Genomic DNA, 14,548 nt, shown 5'->3' on the forward strand with positions numbered 1-14,548 from the left:
GGCTAGAAACCTGCAAAAGTCTGCAGCTATTCGTATTGTTTGGCCGCTAAAGGTAGTTGTAACCGGAAGGCGTGCAATCAAGACACAGCTCAGTCTTGGCATTTGCAATTTAAATACTCCCTTGCTTGCATCTTGTCCAACTTTGACATCATCAACTTTTCAACTTTTCTCTCCTTGGCCTTTTCACCTCTCAAACCACTTACCCAACTTTCATCAAGTTGTCAATTGCCGTCATCATGCTAGCTGTTCATCCCTTTGATCCCCTCAGCCCTGAGGAAATCTCCAAGGTGAGCCCCGCCCCAATCAACAACCCCATATGGCGACTTACTCACGAATGCTTGCTCTCTGTAGGCCGCTAACATTATCCGCCCTCACTTCGCAGGGCGAGACATCAACTTCCGTGTGATTACTCTACGCGAGCCTCCCAAAGCTGAAATAATACCATTCCTAGACAAGGAACATCGCGGTCAGTCTCCAGGCCAGCCTCCTACACGATGTGCCCGTGTCGAAGTGGTTTTGGAAAATAAGAGCGGAAACCACCAGCTCTTCGAGTTGGTTGTTGACCTTGACAACAACCGCGTCAGTGCGAAGCAGCATCATCCCGGAAAGCATTCTTACATCGACGCCGAGTATATGGGCAGGGTCGAGAAGGCTTGTCTGGCGAACGAAGAAGTCCAAGAGGAGATTCGTCATCTCCAGCTCCCTGATGACGCTACCGTGGTGGTCGAGCCATGGGCATATGCCACTGATGGAATGAATGACATGACCCAGCGCATTACAATGGTATGAGCTCGCCTATCTCTCAGTCGATTTACAACTACTAACCGTCTGCCAGTGTTGGTTCTATCTTCGGTTGGTAGACAACCCAGATGCAAACTACTACGCATATCCCCTCGATGTATGCGCTGAGGTCTCAGAGCAGCTCAAGGTCACCAAGGTTTACCGACTACCAATTACTCCCAACGAGCGAATCCACAACGAGTCCCGTCCTTTTGACCGAAGGAGAATCCACGCTCAGTCTGCCAGTGAATACCACCCCGATTTGCGACCCAACCCCCGAACCACCACCAAGCCTTATCAAGTGGTGCAGCCTGAGGGCCCTTCCTTCAAGATCAGTGGAAATCAACTTACTTGGGAGAAATGGCATCTCCGAGTTGGCTTCAACTACCGTGAAGGTCTAACTCTCCACGACATCCGCTACGACGGACGTAGTCTCTTCTACCGTCTTTCTCTAGCCGAAATGTTTGTTCCATACGGTGACCCCAGGTCTCCTTACCCCCGCAAGGCCGCATTCGATCTAGGAAACGACGGAGCAGGCCTCAATGCCAACAACCTAAAGCTCGGTTGCGACTGTCTCGGCACCATCAAGTACTTTGATGGCTACCACAACACAAGCGAGGGAGTATCAGTGAAGTTGCCCAACGTCATCTGTTGTCACGAGCAGGATGATGGTATTCTGTGGAAGCACACCAACTTTCGAACGGGCAACGCCGTCGTCACGCGTTCCCGCATCCTCGTGCTTCAAACTATCATCACAGTCAGCAATTACGAGTACATATTTGCTTTCCACTTCTATCAGGATGCATCCATCTTCTACGAGGTTCGAGCCACTGGCATTCTATCCACAGCGCCTACAGAGGTCGGTCTCAAGGAGAACACTCCTTATGGTACCGTTGTTGCGCCAGGAGTACTAGCCCCATATCATCAACACCTGTTCAGTCTGCGCATTGACCCCGCCATTGATGGTCACTCCAACTCACTTGCTATTGAAGAGTCAAAGGCCTTGCCGTATGGAGATCCCTCTGTACATAATCCTTTTGGCGTCGGTTACGTGACGGAGCAGAAGATCATTGAGCGAGAGGGTGGCTTCGATCTCGACCATACCAAGGCCAGAACCTTCAAGTTCATCAATGAGAACAAGGTCAACCCCATCACAAACACTCCAGTCGGCTTCAAGCTTTTGCCAGCCTACAGCCAGATGCTCCTGTCTCACCCCGATTCATTCCACGCCAAGCGCTCCGAGTTTGGCAAGCACGCCGTCTGGATCACTCGCTACGAAGATGACGACCATTTTCCCTCTGGTAAACACACGATGCAGTCGCCGGGCGGTGATGGCATTGCCTCCACGATCAGCAAACGTAATGCGGAGGGAGCGGCACATTCTGTGAGGAATAGCGACATTGTCATCTGGCACACCTTTGGCTCAACACACAACCCGCGTATTGAAGATTGGCCGGTTATGCCAAGCGAGAAGATGATGGTTGGTCTCAAGCCAGTCAACTTCTTCTCAGGTAACCCTGGCCTAGACGTTGCCGTTTCAACACAGGAGAGGAACAAGAGTGTGCTGTACACCGGGGATGAAGAAACCCAAGGCGTCTGCTGTAGATCCAAGATATAAGCGCCTACTTGAAACAGATTAAAGGCGTTTGTTTTCTCTAGTCATCGATGACAGTCACGGGTCAAGAAAGTAGTATAAATGGTAGAAACTGGTCATTCTACCCTTCTATAGGGGTCATAGAAGAAGGGTATTCAAACTTTTGGGCAATTTCACAACAGACAAGCACAGATTCCATCAGCACCAAAGTGACTCCTGCATGTTCTTAGTTGTTAGGGCCTGCCAAAGCTGCCAAAATTAATAGTATTGGCCTCCTTCTTTTGCCAACCCGAATCTCATGCACAGTTTTGGCCAATAGCCGTCAGGTGTCGCATGTAGTGACGCCAAATCAGATGACGACAGGTGGTAGTGGCTGAGCAGTAACCATGATCTGCAAGGCACCCATGGATCTCACCTCAGTAATCGCTGCGTGGCAGTGCAAGGCGTTTTGGCACGGAAGTAAAACCCACCGGTATCCATCACAACTTGTTACGACGCGATCGTCTTCTTTCACGAATGCAAGGCATCAACTCATCTTGGCTTATTGTCTCTGGTCTGGTTCATATTTTTCCTTCTCTTGGCAGCCGAAATTAGGCTCTAGCTACCCATGGCAATGTCTACGGATCTCGTCCTCAGCCGAGGTTGCCGCCACAACGATTGGTGGTCCATGCCCCAGACCTCTGTTGAATTCTGCAGAAGCTGCGGATTTTCCCTCATCTATGCTGCCAGCCGCCCGTCTAAGGATGTCTACGCTGAAGTTCAGGTCCAACCTCGTCCGCAAGACACATTCGATCCGGCGCGGGTCACACCGCCTGGTGCCCGCAGCTACCAGTACCAGCCTCTTGATCTCACGAATGGGCGCCAGATTCGTGTTCTCGTGCTTAAGGCGGGAAGGCTCGAAGATCCTCTCCAGTGCGAATTGGAACATGTCAACCTGCAGCAGGGGCCCATCTACGAAGCGCTTTCGTACACCTGGGCCGACGATAAAGGTGATGACTCAATTAGCAGAGCAATACAAGGCGGCTATGATGGTCAGTTCATCGGCATCACCAAGAACTGCGAGCTAGCTCTCTTGCGCCTCCGCAAACAAGATGTGGATCGTCGACTGTGGGTTGACGCCGTGTGCATTGATCAGTCCAACGTCCTGGAGCGGAATCACCAGGTCAAGAATATGATTGCCATTTTCCGAAGCGCAATTCGTGTTGTGGTCTTCTTGGGTGAAGGAAATCCTATTCTTGACCGACTAGTAGACTACATGAGCAATGACACTGGCGGCCAGTTACCACAGGTCACGGACTTTATCGCTTTGTTTCGAAGCCGGTGGTTTCATCGAGTGTGGGTGCTACAGGAGGTTGCCGTGGCCAAGAGCATTTTGGTCATGTATGGAATGAAGCAGATGAGCTGGGTGGACCTAATTAGGCATGGAAATCTCTTCTTACGACTAATGGCGGCTCGCAATCTCTCTTTGGTGCTGCCTCCAGTCATTTCTTACGGCCTACGACAGACGGAGGCGGGAGACCGCCGATTGAGAGGAGTAAGGTCCCCTAGAACTTGCCACTATCGGCCAAAGCTGACAGGCTGTAGCGCTCAGATCTCTTGTCCTTGTTGCAGGTCTCGCGGAATTGTGCCTGCAAGGATGCTCGAGACAAGGTGTATTCGATCCTGGGGCTCCTACAAGAGGAGCCGGTGTTATCACTACAAGCGGATTATTCACCCTCCACCACAGCTGGCTGGGTGTTTCTGCAAGTTGCTGCCTGGCATGTCAATACCACCAAGACCTTGGAGATTCTCTCACAAGTGGACGGAAAATCAGCATTAAACATGCCATCATGGGTTCCGGACTGGACGAGAAAATCTCCAACTGCTTTACCGCCACAATTCAAAGTTCCCCAAGAATTCTCTGCGCCTCGGATCAGGGCCTTAGATAACCAGACCCTACGTTCAACGGCCAGGCTTAGTTACCCCCTGGGATGTGTGCTCAAAGTTACTGGACGAAGGTATGGTACCGTCTGGACAGACAGGAAGATCTTTGGCAAAGCTCTGGTTCTTTCAGGCAGCGCCGGCAGAGCTACCGACAGCAACAAATCGGACCCGCACGTTCCTAGCCCGTCCTCGATAAACGACAATATTCATTGGCTACTTAACCCGTCTCAGAATCCGGGGACTCGGCGCTGCGACGGAAGGCTGGATTTCTGGGGTCGAATCCTTTCGTTATACCACGGTGTCACGCCTTCTGGTGACTTCAAGGCCGACGATACAGTTTTCCGCGCGGATATACCGCCAGCCTTTGGTGGATTCTGCTCGAACTGTTTCGAGATGGACCAGATGCACTGGCAAAGAATCAAGCGGGCTATGAAGCTGGACGTGAATCAGGCGACTGAGCAGGCAACCAAGCAAGCTATGGCTTCCTGGGATACGGCCAACTGGGTTAGCGAGAACACCATCAGTAAAATTACGAAGGACACAATAGGAAAGGTTTTGGAGCAAGCAACTAAGGATGCAGCTGGGGAGGCGATCAGACAGGTTACGATAGACTCGAATTGGGTCACCTGGGCCAACAAGATAGCTATCAGTAAGTCCATCCATCAGTCTATCAAGCAAGCCATTGAGCGGGCCATGACTATGACCAACCAACCTTTTTCCGACTGGGCTATCCAGCAGGCTACCGACCAGCATGCTGAGGTGGTCGAAGAAGCCGTCAATCGGACTATCGAACTGGCCAACAAAAAGGTGGCATGCTGTTGCGTGTCTCAATCACCATCTCCGGGGCACTTTGACAAAGATGAGTTGGACAACTTCATCACAAACATGAGCCAATACGGCATGGGCCGTAGGATATTCGGTACGGATCACTCGCTTGGCCTCGGCCCGACGGAACTTGAAGACTGGGATGAGGTATGGACCCTGGAAGGAGCTACAGTTCCCTTCATACTCCGGCCTGTGGGCAACCACTACAAACTCGTCGGCGCTTGCTACATTCACCAAGCAAGTCAGACTACGGATCGATGCTGTATTTGCTCTCATAACACTGCCAGGGGGAGGACCACCCTACCAGCAACCACGCAGCCAGGAACCACGCAACCAGCAGCCACTCGAACAGCGACAACTACACTTTCATCCGCAGTGAGAGCAAGGCGTTCACTCAGAAGAAATTTCCTTGCGTCAGCCTCCCCAGATCCTCTAAGCTCTGTGATAGCGGCTGCACAAGAGGTTCTTGATTTTCCCTCGATACCCAGTTCATCAAGTACCTTTTCAGAGGGGCGGACACTAGGAGGTTTTTCAGCGCCTCTCTCATCACCGTCCGTAGAGAGGAGAGAAAGGCCTGTTACATCAACCGTGCTCCCAAGATCGCTAGGAAAGATTAAGATCAGTGATCTACCACCGCGAACTGGATTGAGTCTGTATTGAGTACCTAGAATTGGGATAATTATGTGTATAAACCTTTGGACCAATTGTGCTTTTTAAAAACAATACCGGTATCTTCATTACTCCAGAGCTTGACGCAATGCTTTCGCTGTGCCTTGACACGTCAATCCTTGATTGACGTGTCAAGCGAGTGTGTTGTAACTACCAAGTAGCGCCCTTGGCGAGTAAGTATGCGAACCATTGGACTTTCTCCGAGCGGGTCATGCAAAAAGAGCCGGTTTTGGCTTGTGAAGAGGTGACATGACAGCTAAACGCTAGCAATTGACCTGTCAGAAGCTGAGCGAACCCCGCAAGCACTGGGCGGTGAGGCTCTACCGTGGAGTGTTCGGGCAGCCAAGGAGTCCTGACACCTCGGCTCTTTACCTTGATCTGTGTACCCTGTCCTTATGAGTCATCTTCAAAACTATTAATCACATTGGGCTCTGATTGAACTCTGAAATAGGTACCATAACCTTGCTATTTCCCTTGCAGTCACCAAGACCTTCGTGCGCCTCTATCTTGTGCTTATCCATTCTCAACTCCATCTTTTGTCTCTCATTAATTCACTTCTGAACAATTTTTTTAAGTCTTGTCTTCGTCCCAGCGACGCAGAGACAATTTTTATTATCCCCAGCCACAACTAAATGAATCTTCCCCGAAGCCTCGTTCACCGCCATATGCTCCAAATCGTCGAGTCCGCAACCGCATACGTCCCGGTTCCTTGGATCAGAGAACAGCTTCTCCGACGCAAAGGTCTCCAGCTTCATCAGGTAGCTGGCATATTTCACGATCAATCCATTCTCAACTCTTTCGCCATCGCCGAGACGCTCGTTGAGCAAGACCGATTTGATGAGGCAGAGGAAATCCTGCAAACCATCATCCGGGGCCAACAGGCAGCTGCGGTGCACGACAAAGCAATAGAGCTCCTTGGCTCTCTCTACAAGACATGGTATCACCGTCTGTTTCTCGACGACGTTGTTGTGCTTCTCGACAATGTTGATGTCGAAGCAACCAGGATATTGGAATCCTTTATTTCTCTCCACCTCGAACTCTCAGATATGCCATCGGTGTCATGCCTGGACAATCTTGGCAGGGTATTGGCTTGGGCGGGCCTGGACAGGGACGCCGAACAAGCTATGGCCTTCAAGATGCTGCTTCTCAGAATGAAGAGCGAAGAAGGGACTCAAGAGTCATTCGGATGCTGCGATATCTGCAGCCAGAACATACCCTTGGAGGTGGCGTACTTCTGCCGCATGTGCGAGAGCATGAATGTGTGCCAACGCTGCTACGAGGCGAACCTTGGAAATGCGACCTGCAACTTATCCAGCTGCTTTCCGCATCTCATCAAAGTGGCGCCTGAACAAACCACCGAAAACATTGCCAGGCAGATAAAGGCCTGGCTTCCCCCTCTCTTGGACACTGTTCGTTCTTGGAACTTGGAAGCAGGAACCGAGAAGGAAAGGATGTCTCCAAAACGACTCTTCTCGTCTGACGACTTGCAGACAGCGGTGCGGCTGTGCGACGATGTCGATGCGGACGACCGCGATTTCATCAGTCTACTTTCGGTTCTTCACGCGGTCCTGATGCAGAGCGTCCAGACAGATGAATTCAAGACGCTGTTTCAGGCCCAGGAAGGTCCGAATGTACTTTCCACCATCGGCCTACTAGCCATGGTCAGTAACACACGATCTGGACTTACTCTTAAGTATCAGGATGCATTTTGCGGTGATGGTAAGTAGGAACCCTGCCTCCGCGCCATGTCGGGAGTTCGTGTTAGGCAGCCACTGATGCATATCCCGCAGGCTTCGATGAGTGGGATGTTCCCAGTCTACTCCCCGCAGAAGCCGAAAATCTCGACTTGGAAGATAGCGAGATGGCGGACGAATACGGACAGTCTCTCGCTCAAGTGGCTTCTCGCGTGATCCAGTTGGCACGCCCGAAACACAGCAAATCCCTCGAGATGACCAAAGACATCCGAGACGGCAACTCAGACGCCGAGAAAGGGAAAGCCCTGCAGAAGAGGCGTGCTATTCCACAACAGCTCTACGGCATATTGGATTTCCACTCAAATCCCGACGCAATCCGTCTGGTTGAACTGCTTCCTGGGACGGGCAAGGATCCTATTCGATGCAATTTGCGCATCGAATCCCGGGCCGATGAGCAACTCTCGTACCAGGCGCTGTCATACGTCTGGGGCAACCCAAAGCCAGAGGACCTAGTCAACATCGAACTTGGTGGTCAGCCAGCGCCCGTCACGCCCAATCTTTACTGTGCGCTCTCTTACCTACGTCTTGCATCAGCGTCACGGCTCCTCTGGATTGACGCTCTATGCATCAACCAGGCTAATGTAGCGGAGAGGAATGCGCAGGTTGCCAAAATGGCTAAGATCTACCAGAGAGCCTCTGCTGTTCTGATATTTCTCGGCGAGGAGGAGAGCAACAAGAAGCGTAGCGAGAATCTATCCTACGCTGACTTGTTTACCTTCCTCAACAGAGAGGTGGACATTTATGGTATCCACGAAGATGATCATTACGACAAAAAAGAACAAGAACAGCGACGGTTTAGGGAGGCGCTCCAGGAGACAGGCGTTCGGAAGGTTTCCTTGCTCCGGACCTTCTATCATCTTTGTTGCAGAGAATGGTGGAATCGTCTATGGATCTTACAAGAGTACGCCATCGCTTCGACGGATCCCATCTTCATGCTCGGAACCTGGCAAACAAGCGGAAGTGCTCTGCTGAGAGACATGGACATGCTGGCAAACGAACATCGAAGAGCGTTCAGACAGGAGGAAACAAGGATCCTGCTTTACAACTCTACGCCTTACTATCCCATGACGCAGGCGTCGGGTGTGCTCAATTGCCGTCCAGCCAGGACTGACGGATTCGAGTACAAGTCGTGGTTGTATCCGCTGCTCCTCTCAACCCATTCTTGGTGCATGGACCGTCTCGATATCATATATGGACGCCACGCTCTGATGCATCCTGTGCTGCAGCAACTCCTTGGGCCGGACTACAGCCTCACCACAGAGGAGCTTTACGAAAAGGTGGCCATTTGGCTTCTCATGTTTGAGAGAGGCGTCAGCATGTTTTGGGACTTCCCGGTACGTCTATCACCCGACCTACCGTCGTGGGTTCCCGACTTCTCCAAGCCACGACAAATGTCCGACGTGGACATCAAATGGGAAGTATACGAAGAGAAACTCTGTTTCGACCCCTATCCGACCATCTACAATGGCGAAATGGCCCTCTACGGCCGTCCTATCGATACCATCAAGGAGGTTTTCCGGTTACGCCCACAATCAGAAGACTTTAGGGCCGACCTGGTCCGAAGACTCTGGTTCTTGGACATTGGCCTTGCGACTCTTGGTCCTCGCTATCCACTGTGGCAGCGACATTTCTTGTCTGCGAAGCTCCCCGGGATGTACGCTGAGCAGCCCTTGCACGCATGGTGTACGAGTGCAGAATCCAGCCGGGACACCAGCTCCTCGGCCTTCCTCCTCGACAGTGTAACCATGAAGATATTGGAAGAGGTCACTCACAGTGTTATTAGCCCTGTGAAAGAAAAGGTGGACAGAGAGAAGGCCATTGCAGATTGTATGTTGCCCATCATGGGCAAGACAGGCAAGATATCGCCTGCCTTTGAGAGGGCTCGTGATAGCCTCAGACGGCTCTCTCTGAAGCTGGGCTCCATCAAGGCTTTTCTCTTGAACACGGATACTACGCGTCCCGACTTTCTTGGAGCGGTATTCTTCGACTTTGACCGCTTAGCCGAGAGCCTGCAGTGTCTACGCACGCCATCGTTGGACGAGCCGACTGGCATAGATGCTCCTCAGCGCAGGTTTGTCAAGGCCATACTTGAGAGAGTACGAGGAGGCACACAGAGCGGCGACATCATACTCCACAACAAAACCATCAAAGACAGACATGCCAGTGCCTCGGCCAGTCCCTTCCCAGGACTCCCGCTGCCGACCTATGGGGCCACTCAAAGCTGGGTCGAGAATGATGCTGCATTCGCAGAAGAAGTGGAACTTATTTCTACCTTACTCCTTCAAATTGCACAAAGAGTCAAGGAGAACGACTCCGACGTCTTCCAAGATACATTCAACGAGTTGGAACAAGTCACGATACTGGACTTTCTCGAGGACAAGAAGCTGAAGGATTGGGTCGTCACCTTCAACAAACTCAGGCAACAGTACTCAAGCCGTTCCAGCATCCGTAGGAGTGTCGTTCGCTCTGAAGGAGCCCGGTTGTTTGAAGATCGGACATTTTTTGTCACAAATTCAGGCTTGGTTGGCGTGTCAGGGAATGGCACCGAGGGTGTTGCCGTCGGTGACGAAGTCGTGATGTTGGACGCCGCACCCATGCCTATGATTCTTCGAGGTGGAAAGGACAACAACAAGGCACAACACGAGATTGTCGGATACGCGCATGTGCGGGGACTGGAGCCGTCCAAGGTTTTGGACCTTCCTGAGCAGTGGTGGCCAGAGCTGCGGCTATTCAAGATTGTGTAGACATCAAGTCGGAGAGCAGAGTCTAAAACTCTCCAAGATGGAAGGAACTTGCAGAATCAAGGAGCTGGCACATCGCAGGGAAAAGCCAGACATGGTGAAAGACAAGCCCCAAGTCAACACGGTGATGAGTGCTCTCTGGGAGCCACAAACCTAACTCCTGGTTAGTCTGAATCAACCGGACCGTAGCTTAGAAAGATCATATTCATTTGATAGGTCTTAGCAAGGCCAAATGAAATCACCATGTGAAGCACTCGACTCAAAATTATTGCCTGTGTTGTTAATGGTTGGGGGTGCATGTGATCCCACCTGATTTCCACCACCTTTATTTCGACCTCTTTGGACACCATCTACCCCAACTGTTCTACATCGAGAACCCAACAAAACTCATCATAGGTACTAGATGTCTGATACGAAGCTGGGGGTCAAGAATCACGGCGTTGTGTCTTGCGCAGTTGATGAGATTGTAGGGCGTCGGCAAATAAAACTAGCGACTGTTAAAGGATACTCATTTTCTAGCAAGAATTCAGTATCAAAACTTGTCTTCTCATCTAACGCGACCAATTTCCTATTGGCAGTTGCTCAACCCCTCGGCAGCCACATTAGGGTTAGATCCCCCACCCAACCGTTCCTGCCTTCCAACTGTCGGTGTCGGGAAGTCCACCTCTGAAAGAAATCATCACCAGCCCATTCTTCACAAGGAAACCTGTGATAAGCAACATGGCAAGCGTTTCGAATGACCCAGGCACATTCAAAGGCCCAGTCGGTCCTCTACGCCATCGTTGCCCGCAATGCACAGCAACAGGCCCTCAACTCCTCCGATGCGGCGCCTGCCGGGCGGTCCGCTACTGTAGTCGCGAACACCAGGCTGCCCACCGCCCCCAGCACAAGTCTGCCTGCAACAAGATAAAGAAAGCTCGCGCCAAGCTTCTCGAGGAAGACGGCCTCGTCCGTAATGCCACCGAGGACTTCATGACCCCCGCCAACGCCTTTGAGACGCATGTCGGCCGCTTTTGGGGCTTGCTCAGCACGCGCGACTACATGCGAGCGCGATTCGCTCTGGTGGATCGTCTCTGTTCGCTCGGCACACTGGACGGCGTTCAAGAAGCCCTCCAACATATGCAAGACATGCTGAGACTTTGTCGCAGCGACAACATGGGGCTACGCGACATGGTGCCGGCCTTGATGCTGCGACTGGATCTCGACCAGGAGTGCTACGATTTTGTCAAGTGGTGGGCAACGTGTGATCCAGACGGGCGTTACGACTGGGGTGACATGTCTCTGCCGCATCTCAATATCCACGGGGCCGATGTCCTCGAGAACGTGGATTTCTTTGGGAAGTATCCGGCGCTGTGCCACATCGTCGCCATTCTGCTGCTGAAACTGAAGCTGCTCGTCGACATTCGGGATCTCAAGATGACGCGAAAGATCCTTGCCTCACGACACCTCCCCCATGACCTCTGGCAGGCAATCGAGTTGTCGGTGATCCGGAGTCCACTGTCGCTTAAGCTCCAGAAAGAGTCGCCTGAGTCGCTCCTCAAAACAGAGAGGAAGCTCCTTGACCAAACCCGCCAGCTCGGCGCGGCCGTTGTCGAAGCTAACCACAGCTTCATGTTCTCCCTCTTCGAACCAGACGAAGCACTCTGTGCCGAACCCGCTCCGTATTCGATGGGTTCATGGGAAGAAATGGCACTTGCGATGCAGAGGTCATATGCCTCATGGTGGGAGATGGAAGGCGTCCTTGACCTGCTGAACGACGCACGAGCGTGTGCGGCGCGAGACTCGGAGGATGAGATTGACGACATGATGGAGGGCGAGGCAAGGAGGTTGGGCAGCCGGACAGCTGAGGAGATGCTGTCGGATGTAAGCGTGAATCGGATTTGGGGATACCTCGATTGGGCAGTGGAGAACGCCTCATATCTGGGTCCTTGGTCCGACCGGCCTTCTGAGCAGCATACGCGTGAGAATAAGGAAGCTTGGGCACAGGCTATGGCGGAGGAGGCAGAGTTTGACGAGTGGACGGAAAGCGACCAAGAAGATTAGCATCCCTTTCGGTGGATCAAGGCGATCCCTCTGTTGAAGAGTTCAGACGACGGGTCGCTCTGTGTCAACTAGTCCCAATCAACTACTTTAGTCCTCATGGCCCGGTAGGCAAGCTGTTGAAGAAAGTGCTGGCAATTGTTTAATTCATGTGGGTATCCTTCGAAGTCAGCCGATCAACGACCAGTCCTATAATTCCTATGGTGGCAGTATTCGATCCGTTGAAGGAGCTAAGCTCAGAAGGCAATAGATGCTTTCAGGCCACAACTTTTCCATTTTAGCTGATACATCGCCCAGAGAACCCAAGTTGACGACTTCCTTCCACTCATTGCCCAAAGTCCAACCGATCTCGCCACTATCTACCGGTTTCAGTTCGTTTATAAGCGTATATTCGTCTTCGGCGCGCTGAAGGAGGCAACTACTACGGTCATCGTCGAATATGATTTTGAGATGGAAGGTAGGGCTATCGGGGCTCTCATATGTCACAAGAGCCCGTTTCTCCTCTCCAGGTGCCCAAGGACCGAAATATATCGTTGAATCGTCAACGCTTGAGAAAACCGCATGTGGGTGTAGTTCTCTAGGGTGATACTTCGCCTCGGTCAGTTCTTTCGCCACGAATAGGGTATATTGGCGCCGATTTCTCTCCACTTCGATGGAGGGATTTTTGGAAAGATATAATTGTCTCGTCGTCGCTTCGCCAAGCCAGCTATCAGGCACAAAGACGGGCATGCTGCAAGGGTCTCGCACAAGGATGTCCTCATCCTCGCCAGTACCACCTGCTGGGTATAGCGGGATGGACATGACTAACTCCGCCCTGGATCTCCTTGTGGCATTGAAGAAGGCATATTGAACGCCATTTCGGACGGTCAATACAGGGATCTGGATCTGAACTCCAAGATTTGTCACCGTGTAGTGAGACTTGCGCCCAATGCTTCTACACACGATGCTGCCGCCGCCAGCAAAGTCCAGGGGGGAGGTGGCGAAGATTCCACCATGGGTCGGTCCCCTGACGAAGCCCCATGAGAAGATGGTGTGGTCATAGTTCTGACTGATGATTTCCTCCTGCAACCGAATGAATGCACGCTTGCCCCCTTCGCCATACAGGAGAGGCATGTTGATACTAAAGATGCCGAGCAAGGAGTATGCCATGTCCTCGGAGCGCGTAGTCTCACGCTCAGCGGCCCACGACATCTTCTCGGCCACACTGATGCTATCCATATTCACCTCATGCCGGAGGGCTGCAACAGATATGTTTGTAATGCTTGAGAGCTTTTCAGATAAGTCATCATCGGGTCCTGGCCTCTTTCGAAGGACAGGTGGTTCGAAGCCTTTGGACAGCCTCTTCTCGGCGGACTTCTGTCCAATGATTATCCACGCGGAGTCAAAGAACTTGACGCATCCGGGTGCCAGAAGTTCTTGCAGAGTCCATCCCCGCTTGAACCAGCGGCTGTTACTGAAAACATCGTCATCGCTAATCGGATGGACGTCGCTGAGGTAGGCGTAACAGACAGTGGAGTCACCATACCACTTGTACATGGAGTTGATGGCTTCGGATAGCTCAGAGCTGCTGGCCTTGTCGATGCAAAATGTATCGACCCACACGTACGTGATGTCGTCCTGGAGGGCTTGCTTACAGCAGCCAACTGTCTTTTCGAGCCTGGGGTCGTCCCAGGAGAGATTTGAGAACTCTTGAAAGGTGACTTCATCTTTGGTCCATGTGTGAGAGAGGATCGCATAAGGGGGGATGTCATTATCGTAGAATTGTTCCAACTGGAAGGTATTTGCATTGAGTAGCCTCATGGCTAACATGGGGCTGGTAACTTGTCATCGCAACGCGACTTTTTACCGAGGTAAGTCGCCACAACACGGAGGTACATGAATTTGCAGTCTGTGCCAAATAAAGTCACGTGTTTTGTTGTCTCTTTTCTCCATGCCTCGCTGGACCTTTTCAGATAACGAGATCTCTTCAAAGCCTTGCACTGTAACATCTGTCTTTAGCCGGGCCACTGTCTTGATTTCAAGAGGCGGATTTAGCGATAGCAGCGTGATATATATCATTTTAGACTGTCACTCATTCAATGGCACTTGAGGAAAGACCTGGCACTAAAAGTTAGAGTCTTTGTGAGCCGCCTTTGTAGTCCTGCAAATTCATTTAACCAGACTGTGGCGAGTGTGAGGGTTGAAGACACCCCCTGATTGCTACTAAAACCTCTGTCTACTTA

The 14,548-nt window shown here is 51.7% G+C and overlaps 4 protein-coding genes across 4 annotated transcripts; 3 read left to right on the top strand and 1 right to left on the bottom strand.

Moving 5' to 3' along the window:
* Window positions 1–236: 236 nt before the first annotated feature.
* LRP88_09423 (copper amine oxidase) lies at window positions 237–5,592 on the top strand (the record flags this gene model as incomplete). Its single annotated transcript, XM_083245909.1, has 6 exons — window positions 237–287; window positions 352–783; window positions 836–2,314; window positions 2,976–3,908; window positions 4,529–5,269; window positions 5,410–5,592. 6 exons carry the CDS (start codon window positions 237–239, stop codon window positions 5,590–5,592), a joined length of 3,819 nt encoding a protein of 1,272 aa, XP_083097022.1.
* An 864-nt stretch (window positions 5,593–6,456) lies between these two features.
* Window positions 6,457–10,289, top strand: LRP88_09424 (uncharacterized protein; the record flags this gene model as incomplete). Its single annotated transcript, XM_083245910.1, has 2 exons — window positions 6,457–7,510; window positions 7,582–10,289. 2 exons carry the CDS (start codon window positions 6,457–6,459, stop codon window positions 10,287–10,289), a joined length of 3,762 nt encoding a protein of 1,253 aa, XP_083097023.1.
* Window positions 10,290–11,006: 717 nt separating this feature from the next.
* Window positions 11,007–12,329, top strand: LRP88_09425 (zinc finger MYND domain-containing protein; the record flags this gene model as incomplete). The annotated part of the gene is made up of 1 exon (XM_083245911.1): window positions 11,007–12,329. The coding sequence occupies one exon, from the start codon at window positions 11,007–11,009 to the stop codon at window positions 12,327–12,329; it is 1,323 nt and encodes a 440-aa protein (XP_083097024.1).
* A 195-nt stretch (window positions 12,330–12,524) lies between these two features.
* On the bottom strand, window positions 12,525–14,126 carry LRP88_09426 (uncharacterized protein; the record flags this gene model as incomplete). The annotated part of the gene is made up of 1 exon (XM_083245912.1): window positions 12,525–14,126. The coding sequence occupies one exon, from the start codon at window positions 14,124–14,126 to the stop codon at window positions 12,525–12,527; it is 1,602 nt and encodes a 533-aa protein (XP_083097025.1).
* Between the last annotated feature and the right edge of the window lie 422 nt (window positions 14,127–14,548).

The sequence above is a fragment of the Fusarium phalaenopsidis genome (genome assembly GCF_050370095.1).
Source record: "Fusarium phalaenopsidis strain FUZ10S chromosome Unknown contig_32304, whole genome shotgun sequence".
Classification (NCBI taxonomy): domain Eukaryota; kingdom Fungi; phylum Ascomycota; class Sordariomycetes; order Hypocreales; family Nectriaceae; genus Fusarium; species Fusarium phalaenopsidis.